The following is a 10,684-nucleotide window of genomic DNA, read 5'->3' as shown; positions in this document are numbered from 1 at the left end:
GGTTTGTGCTATTCTTGTGGTAAGGCGGGACATAAAGCCACAAACTGTCCGAAAAAGTAGAAACAAGGTGCAGGGAAGGCATAGCAAACTAGTCGGGTGTTCACCACCTCAGCTATAAGTGTCGAGGGATCTGAGACACTTATCCGAGGTAACTGTGAAATTGCTGGTTAAACTTTAAATGCTTTATTTGATTCGGGAGCAACACATTCATTCATTGCATTAAAAAAAGCTAGTGAGTTAGGATTGAAGATTGTAGTTTTAGGTTATGACCTAAAGGTGTATAATGCCACCCATGAAGCCATGGTAACTAGGCTAGGATGTCCGCAAGTTTCGTTTAGGGTCAAGCAACGTGAGTTTGTCCATGATTTAATCTGCTTGCCGATGATCGGTCTTGATCTTATCTTGAGATTGGACTGGTTATCTAAGAACCATGTCCTACTCGGCTGTTCTGCAAAATCGATGTATTTTATGCTGGAAAATACAGAAGGACCGGTTGTATTGAATAGTTATTACTTGAATTCTATGACAGTGAATTGTTCTGGGCCAAATGTCAGGGTATCTTATTGTTAACCGCGGGTGTTTCGGATGACGATAAAAAATTGGGACAAATTCTGATTGTGTGCGAGTTTCCAGAGGCGTTTCCCGACGATATTGATGAATTTCCACCTAACCGAGAGGTTGAGTTTGCTATTGAATTGGTGCCTGGGCTTAGACTAATCTCGAGTGCTCCTTATAGGATGTCACTGCTAGAAATGGCTGAGCTGAAGTCTCAGCTAGAGGATCTGTTGGATAAGAACTTTATCTGACCAAGTGTTTCTCCATGGGGTGCGCCAGTGTTACTAGTAAAGAAGAAAGACGGGAGTACGTGGCTCTGTGAGGATTACAGGTAGCTGAACAAGGTCACAATAAAGAGTAAGTACCTACTGCCGAGGATAGATGATCACATGGATCAGTTACAAGGAGCTGGGGTTTTCTCCAATAACGATTTACGATCCGGTTATTACCAGATAAGGGTGAGGGGTGAGGATATCCCTAAGACCACTTTCAGGACTTCTTGTGGTCATTACGAGTACACTGTAATATCTTTTGGGTTAACAAATGCTCCTGTAGTGTTTATGGATTATATGAACAGAGTTTTCCATCCATTCCTGGATAAATTCGTTGTTGTCTTCATTTATGATATACTAATTTATTCCAAGACTGAAGAAGAGCATGCGGAACACTTGAGAACCGTGTTGCAGATACTAAAGGAAAAGAAAATCTATGCGAAACTGTCTAAATGTGAATTCTGGAAGGAAGAGGTGAAGTTTCTGGGTCATGTGGTGAGTAAACAGGGGATAGCAGTAGACCCATCTAAGGTGGAGGCAGTAATGGATTGGAGGCGACCAACCTCTGTAACTGAGATAAGGAGTTTTCTGGGCTTAACTGGCTATTACCGAAGATTTATCAAGGGATTTTCTTAGATAGCGTTGCCATTGACAAGGTTAACCCGCAAGGACGCGCCATTTGTTTGGACTCCTGAGTGTGAGGAGAGTTTTCAGGCATTGAAGCAAAAGCTGACCACCGCGCCTATGTTGGTGTTACCTGAGCCAAATAAATCTTTTGAGGTGTACTGTGATGCCTCACTAAAGGGTCTAAGGTGCGTGTTGATGCAGCATCGTAATGTGGTGGCATATGCCTTACGTCAGTTGAGACCTCATGAAGTTAATTACCCTACGCATGATTTGGAGCTCGCTGCGGTTGTGTTTGCACTAAAGGTGTGGAGGCATTACCTCTATGGGATTAAGTTCCAAGTCTTTTCTGATCACAAGAGCTTGAAATATCTCTTTGATCAGAAAGAGCTTAATATGAGACAGAGGAGGTGGATAGAAGTATTGAAAGACTACGACTTTGAGTTGAATTACCATCCGGGGAAGGCGAATGTAGTGGCGGATGCGTTAAGTCAGAAATCATTGTATGCTACTTGGATGATGCTTCGAGAAGAGGAGTTGTTCAAGGAATTCGAAAGCCTGAAGATTGGTGTTCAAGAAGTATCTGGAACTCTGTGTTTGAGTAGATTACAGATCTCAAGTGATTTTAAATCCGAACTCCTAAAGGCACATGAAAACGATGACGTGTTACCGAAGGTGTTACCAGCCATTGAGCAAGGGAAGCAATGGAGAGTGTCGGAGGATCAAGATGGGTTATGGAGATTTAAGGTAGGATCATTGTACCGGATGTTGGCACTTTGTGGCAAGATATCTTAAAGGAAGCACACAAAAGCGGATTCTCTATTCACCCGAGAAGTACTAAGATGTACCACGATCTAAAGGCAATGTTTTGGTGGCTGGGTATGAAGAATGATGTGGCGGAATATGTTTCAAAGTGTTTAACCTGTCAGAAAGTAAAGATCGAACACCAGAGACCTTCCAGGATGTTGCAACCTGTAGAGGTTCCACAATGGAAGTGGGAAAGTATTGCGATGGACTTTGTGTCGGGATTGCCAAGGACTAAGGCCGGTTTTGATGCTGTCTGGGTGATTGTGGACTGACTGACGAAGTCAGCTCACTTTTTACCTTCGGATGACTTACAGCCTTGAAGAGCTAGCACGGTTATACATAAAGGAAATTGTGAGACTTCATGGTGTACCTGCTACTATAATCTCCGATAGAAATCCTCGTTTCACCTCGAGGTTTTGGGGTGCATTTTAGAAAGTTTTCGAAACCCGATTAAGCTTGAGCACATCTTACCATCCTCAAACAGATGGTCAATCCTAGAGGACGATCCAAACCTTGGAAGATATGTTGAGGGCTTATGTTCTGGATCAGCCAGCGAGCTGGGACCGCTAGTGGAGTTTGCGTACAATAATAGCTACCATGCGAGCATTGGAATGGCTCTGTATGGGAGGAAATTCCAATCTCCACTATGCTAGTATGAAGCTGGGGAGAAAGGCTTGTTGGGGCCAGAGATGATAGCTGAGACCACTGAAGAAATCAAGACAGGATACTCACTGCGCAGAGTTGTCAGAAAAATTATGCCGATTAGAGGTAGAAGCCCTTGGAATTTGAGGAAGGAGACCATGTTTTCCTTAAAGTTACTCCAACCACAGGAGTAGGTAGGACAATTAAAGCGAAGATGCTGAATCCTCGGTACATTGGTCCGTCATATCGGATGGCTCTACCACCCCATCTTTCGAACCTACACGACGTATTTCACGTGTCATAGCTTCGGAAGTATACTCCTGATGCTAGCCATGTGTTAGAACCTAAATCTGCTCAGTTGAAAGAAGATTTGACGCTTTCGGTGGCTCTGGTCAGAATTGACGATACTAGTATCAAACGGTTGCGTGGAAAAGAGGTTTCTCTAGTCAAATCGGTCTCATGTAAATAAAAATATAAAATAGTCAAAAACCTAAAATTAAAATTTGAAATACATATTTTTACTAACATTTTAAGAACACTTAAGTCTTAAATTCTATAAATAACTAATAGAAAGATAGATATAAATTTAGTCCGTACTATTATAATAGTATCTTAATTGGATACAATAAGAATAACAATTTATGAACTATATCCAATGAGTAATTTTTAAGTTTGAATATCTTTATATAATTAAATACTTATATATAAATTTATTTTTCTTTTCAGAATAAGTAATTTTTATTTTATTTTTATATTAATTATTATTTTTTATTTTAAAATTAATTAATTTGTAATTCAATTAAAAATAATTAGTTTAAAAAATGTTGAATATAAAAAATATTAAATTAAGTATTTGTGTGTGTGTGTGTGTTAGGATATTATGTAACATGCGATATATACTATAAAAAGCACAAATGATACCAAAAAAATGTGTGTGTGTATTAGTTAGGATATTATGTAACATGCGATATATACTATAAAAAGCACAAATGATACCAAAAAAATGTGCGTGCATGCGTGCGTGTGTATTAGTTAGGATATTATGTAACATGCGATATATACTATAAAAAGCACAAATGATACAAAAAAAATAAATTAGTGCAATGTTGGTTAACTTGGTCTTCATATGAGAAGAGCTAAGTTCAACTCCCATCTCTTGCACTTCATTTTTAAAATTTCTTCACCCCGCACGCGGGTTGACCGTGTGTGTGTGTGGATATTATGTAACATGCGATATATACTATAAAAAGTACAAATGATACCAAAAAAATAAATTAGTGCAATGTTGGTTAACTTGGTCTTCATATGAGAAGAGTTAAGTTCAACTCCCATCTCTTGCACTCCATTTTTAAAATTTCTTCACCCCACACGCGGGTTGACCATTGACTATGTTTCTTGACCGGACTGGTTTGATTCGGTTCGTGTCAGTTTGAACGGTTCATGTTGGTTTTGATCGGTTTATTTTCTTAAGCGGTCAGTACACTAAACTGAACTAATATAGGATTCGGTTTATTGATTTTTCAGTCGAACCGGTTGGTCCTGTCCGATTTTAACAACTATGGTTCATGCAGTCCATTTGCTTCAGTACGATGATAAATTCATACGTATCGACACGTTTAAAATATGGAAAAATAATAATAAGCCATGTGGAATTTATTTTCGGTTTAATTACTCTGTTAGTCCCTATAGTTTCGTAAAATTTTTAATTAGGCCCCTATACTTTTTTTCCTTTTTATTGAGTCCTTGCACCAATTTTTTTGAATTGAGTTCCTACACTTTTTTTTCTTTTATTTGAGTCCCTACACCAACTTTTTTTAAGTTGGGTCCTTATACAATTAAGCCAATTTACTACCAAGAGAGACCTAATTGAAAAAAAAAATTGGTGCAGGGATCCAATTAAAAGAAAAAATTATAGGGACCTAATTGAAAATTTCGTGAAACTATAAGGACCAACAGAGTAATTAAACCTTTATTTTCCACATCAGCATCTAATTTTTTTTAAAAAAATATATATTATATCACTACTTTTACTAAAACACCCTTTTGATTAAATAAAAATAAAAAATAATTTTTTATTTACTTTTTCAAAAGTCTTAAACATCCTTACTTTATTCGATTAGACAAAAATACCCTTTTAAATCAATCAAATTTTAAAATTTAACTAATCCTAATTTTATATTTTCAAATAATTTAAATAACAAAACAAGTCAATGAACTATAACTCAAATGGCATAGTCTCTCATACTCATTTAGAGGTTGCGGGTTTGAGTCTCCCTATCTTTGGTAAAAAAAATAAAAAACAAATATACATCTGAGAAACAAAAAAAAATTGTTCTTTTATTTGGTTTCAGAAACCCTCTTCATCTTCTCAAGTTTTCTCGTGTTCTTCTCTCCTCTTCGTATCTTTCTCTCTCTCTCTCTCTCTCTCTCTCTCTCTCTCTCTCCCCCTCTCCCCCTGGAGCTTGGTCTCTCTCATCTCTCTCACCATGGCGTCGCACTGAAGCTCTCACCATCGTTAGCCTCTCCCTTTCGATAACTCTCTCTCTGTGATTTCTGTGATTTTAATTATTAAAGCATTGTTGTGATTTTTGTAATTAATATAATTTGGTTTGATTTCTGTGATTTTATATTAGTTGTTGTTAACTATGACAAAATAAAAAACTTAAGCATCAATTTTATATTAGTTGTTGTTAATTTTTATACAATCACCTCTATGCTTAGCCCAGAGAAAAACTCGTGGAAGATATGAGACTACCCCTGCTTCAGCTCAAAAGGGGCCTTCATCTTGTTCTTGTTGCTGAGAACAGCCACCACAAGCTTCCAAGAAGAAATTGTGGCAGGATTTAAGTTGGAAGAAGCAAAATAGTGATTGTGGAACTTGAAAACAGAAACACCCAACATTGACATTGTTGCCATGCTTTTCTACTGTTTGAATTTTTATCCTTTCTTTAACCTTCACATCTCTTAGCTCCTTCAATCTTATTAATATTTTGTTTTCTTGTTGAAAACAGCATTTTCCTCCATGGTGGACAGGAAGAACAAAGAAATGTCCACTTTCGAGCTATCTGGTAGGGCAAGGATTCACTATATTTTCCAATCCATCTTTGTGAATAGTTTAGAGGTATAATGTGGTATTTACATATGGCATAAAGCTCTAATAGAAAATGAGATATAGGTATAAAGTGACACAAAGACGAGGATATGAATATTTCTAAGTTTTATGGCCCCACATGACAAATGAGTATGAAATTAACTTAAAAACAGAATTCTGAAGTTAGTTAATTATTATAAAAATGTGTGTGTGTAGATACTATTTTCAATCTATCTATTTTCCCTTGCTTCATCATCTCTTCCTTTGATGATGCAACAAGCTCTGCTTATGCAACAAACCATGACTACACAGCAGGCTGCCAATAAAGCCGCCACCATGAAGTCTACAACAGAGTTAGCGGCAGTCTGAGCTACTACTGAAATAAGTAACAAACTGAAAGCTGGTAGACCTGAAATTGAAGAGAAAAAAACAAAACAGAAATCCAGGTCTATTTACTTTATCAATTTTTCTTAGTGTAATTGTTTTACTAGTGCTTTTTGACTATTCATTTTCAATGTTTTTATTGTTGCAACTAATTCATTTTAGGGTGCCCTACATAAGTATCATGAACCCATTAGAGTAATGCTTGAAATAGATTTATAAGTTTGGTAAAGGTGCCTGAGGTTTCCGTCATTTTAATGTTTTAACGGGAAAAATCATAATCTTGTCCCCATTTTAAAAGTTCCTATTCGGTGGTATATGTTTTACCATATTTAAGAGTTTTGGGTTTGGTGTGAGTGCAATGCATCCTTTGCTTTTTTATCTTTATATATTACATAATTGCCCTTGTATTATAAAAGCTTGCAGTTTTATGTGCCATATCTGTAAGGTTGAGTAGTATATCTCTTTATTGTGAATATGCATTCTCATCAATCTTAAGGGTTTCCCCCTCAATGTGTGCAATTACTATGCATAGTATTTTAAAATTATTGCATGTTGATCTGTCTTTAAAACAGATGGCTGTATGGTTGTGGAACAAGCGAAGTTTAGATTGTAGTGACAAAATCTTATTTGTATATTATTTCTTTTTGTCCTTCATTTTCATATGCTAACAAAGGTCTTTAATTCATTAATTCAAGCTTGTAGATGATGTATGTTTCTGAGGTAAGCAAAATAGGCCTTTTTTTATTCCATATCATCTTTCAATAACACATGATTTCACAATTTAAAACCTTATTCGCAAACAAGAAGCTAATAATTACATTGGGTATGCTTTTGAAGTTAAACAACTTGAAGTTTGACCTTGCATTCTTAAGCAGAGGAGTAAGACAACCAAGAAAAGCAACAATCAGGAGTAATCTAAAGCATTATTATTACGGTGAAGAACTCGGTTATGAAGCTTGGAGACAATTCAAATTGTCAGGATACGAGAATAAAGCATGGATCTTACATGGAGAGTGAAACAAAAATACTGAAATTTGTGGTTCCTAGTAAGCTCCATGGAATTGGTTCACAAAAAGTTTTTCAATGTTGTTGAGTGTTTGCTTTCCCAAGCTGTTTGAAGCATTGTTTTATTTTTGTTTTTTATTTTATTTGATAAATAATGGGAACTTATGCTCCTGAATCCTGATCTGTTGTTTTCATAATGAATCCTAAATCCTAAATAATATAATATTTACTAGAATACATTATAAAGTATAATTATTTTGCCTTTTCGCACATTATGCGGGTCTCACTCTAGTTGATATTGAAGGTAAATGTTAGAATGAAAATTATAGTAGTTTCATTGTTGATGTTACTTCTAAATTTTAACTTTGGTTATTTCATGTATCTCTGATTTTGGTTGAAAACAGTTCCTATTTTCCATAATCGTTGATATTTTCTCGCTGAACAAAACGAGTCAATTATTTATTAATTCTTAATGAAGTAGTTTGGGTGTAAAGTGAAGCCTTTATTTATTCAGATATGTGTGACTTCAGATTTTAAATTGATGAGATTTAAAAATTTTATCTCTATTGGAATGAGTTTCATCCTTTGCTAGTAGGTTTCAATATTATTCCAAATATGAGGACTTGCCTAGCTTACAACACAGAAGTGGTTCTAGGAATAAAAATGTTAGAGTGAAAATTAAGTTTCATCTAAATTCAAATATAACTGAACTAAAGATAGAAACATGACTACTTGAGTATATTACATTTATTGTCATGTAGATAAGTATAGACAAAAATGAGGTACTATTTTTTTCAAGTATAGACAAAAAAAATGAGTATAGACAAAAGAAATTACATTTAATTGTCACCTCTTATTTTTTTAAGCAAAAGAAATTACATTTATTGTATAACTATACGTCTTCCTATAGTTTGTCATCCAGGTTGCCACCCATACCCCACAATTATTACTGTGTTAAATAAGACACGGTTAGCTTATGCAGATAAATATTTCAAAGAGAAAACACACAAATACAGATATTCCTTATGAGCCAGGAGCTTGTTCTCCTGTTTCTAGCGTATCCACAAATGTAAAATCAAGTATCCTTGACCTAAATGGAGTGTTGTATTTATAGAATGAGTCATACTTGAGCATATCTTCCAGATATTTTACCTATTCATATAGAAAAAAAATTAAATAAAGGATGATGTTTGAAACTTTTAAAAAAATGTCATAAAAGTGAAAATGGAAAAAGTTAATTTACCAGCTTTACAATACTCGATTTCTTTCCCTCTTTATTTGAAACAATTGGTAGGGAGTCTAGTAGAATTGTTTGATGATTGCACAAATCAAAAACAACCAAATACCAATGTGTGTTGTTCTCGTTAACAGGTAAAAAATTCTAGTACCAACTTTCACGTATTAGAATATTACTCGATACAAAAAAATTTAAAATAAAAAGTCTAGATTAGTTCATAAAAATAAAGGCCATTAAACAATGAAAAAAATACAATAAATCAGAAACCTTTTTTAGACCTTCATCAACTTTTTAATGAATTCTTTTTGATAATATTTCAACAAAACTTCAATTTTTGTATCACATTCCAGTATGAATTGATGAAATTAATAGTTAGGAGCTAAGTCAATGACACCAATTATATAATAGGATAAAATAAATAAAAATTGTAACAAGCCTGAAAAAGACATGGCGTACTGAAAAAACAGCTGGCAAGTACCAGTGTGATTGACATTCTAATCCTTTCTCCTGCACGGTAAGCATAGTAGCCACCAAATCCAACACCTATATGGTAATTAATAAATTTATTAAGAATTGAAAGTATGCTAGAGCTAGTAACTTAATTATGCACTTACATCCTCATGCACCCATTCTTCGGGAATTAATGACTTGAAGTTATCATGAGTTCCGCTAAATTTGTTTATTGTCGTCAATACCTCATCATTACAAACATGAAACACATTAATATTGTACTAATTTTTAAAGATTTAATAGATAGATAATGAGATATGTAACCTTCTTTTATTTGGTGCAAATACGTAGATTTCCATTTTAATATCTAAGTCATCCAAATCCATGTATGTAGGAGGCTAAAATAAAATCGGGATCCACTGCAAAATAAAAAAAATTGGTGAGATTACTAAGTTGTGTAACCTTAGATGATCGACGCGAATTCTTGTGATATGCAAACTTACAGATGGACATTTAATTCTCTATTTATTGTGCTCGGCCTTTTTGTTGTTTAGGGTATGCATGCTAATAGAATATCCACTTGGTGTACTCTTTTTTAAGAGTGCCTTTTACTCCTCGGTTAGAGATTTTTGTGAGATCTTCAATGTAGTTTTTTATTTTTTGAAAATTTGTCTTTAATAGAGACAGTATTCACACCAACCATATTTTCAGAAATGTGAATTTCAAAAAATTCTTCTCTTGGCTGCAGATACCTTCTTATCACGTACACTTGTATTCTTTTATGCTTTCTTATTTGTACCAGAGTCAGACTGATGATATTGTGGAGACTTTAACAATTCAAGAATTTCATCTGTATCTCTTGGATTAGTAGATTGAAACGGATACAAGAGAGTAGGAGGCCAAAAATTTGTGACAGTTGGACCTACAATAAATGATGGTGGGAATAGGTTGTATAGCGATGGATGCATAGATGTCGGAGATTGGTTAGAATATAGTGCAACAGTATAAAAATTGTGGTATATAGAATAGAAATATTGGGGTATGTGAGGTATATGGTTGAAGTACGGATTATGTAAGAGTTGGTTATCAAAAATATTAATGTTAACCTCTCTTGTGTCTCTTTTTTTCTCGTTATGTTGAGGTGGTCTAGATGCTTCTCGCTTACCCATGTCAAGCACCCAAACATATATGCAACACAATTCAAATTATAATGTGAATATAATTTGCTAATGACATGTTGAGTAGTATATTTATATATAGAATAAAATTTTATTTGTTCCTTCTTTATTATTGAAAAATTATCTTTTAAAAAGATTTTATTATTTTATATTTATATTATAATTACAAAATTTTTAGATTGTAATTTAAAAAGATTACTATTATATATTTAAAATTATTTAAAATATATATTATTATTCAAAACTTATTTATAAAAATATAATTATATAATAAATTTTTTTTTAAAAAAATAATTTTGAATTGGAAAGTTATTATTTTTATTTAGACAACATTCATAGTAGATATTATAGTACCAACTCATACTCTACGTGATAATATAATTCATAATATTTAATAATAAATATATAAATTTTTTTAAATATATAAACTTGTTATTTT

The 10,684-nt window shown here is 33.9% G+C and overlaps 1 protein-coding gene across 1 annotated transcript; it reads left to right on the top strand.

Annotated features, from left to right (window-relative positions):
- Positions 1-944: 944 nt before the first annotated feature.
- On the top strand, positions 945-6,360 carry LOC130966088 (uncharacterized). Its single transcript, XM_057890847.1, has 7 exons — positions 945-1,076; positions 1,242-1,394; positions 1,464-1,861; positions 2,057-2,198; positions 3,205-3,361; positions 5,912-6,021; positions 6,208-6,360. Exons 1-7 carry the CDS (start codon positions 945-947, stop codon positions 6,358-6,360), a joined length of 1,245 nt encoding a protein of 414 aa, XP_057746830.1.
- Positions 6,361-10,684: the final 4,324 nt, after the last annotated feature.

The sequence above is a fragment of the Arachis stenosperma genome, chromosome 3 (genome assembly GCF_014773155.1).
Source record: "Arachis stenosperma cultivar V10309 chromosome 3, arast.V10309.gnm1.PFL2, whole genome shotgun sequence".
Lineage (NCBI taxonomy): Eukaryota > Viridiplantae > Streptophyta > Magnoliopsida > Fabales > Fabaceae > Arachis > Arachis stenosperma.
This window is presented reverse-complemented; position numbering and strand designations above follow the sequence as displayed.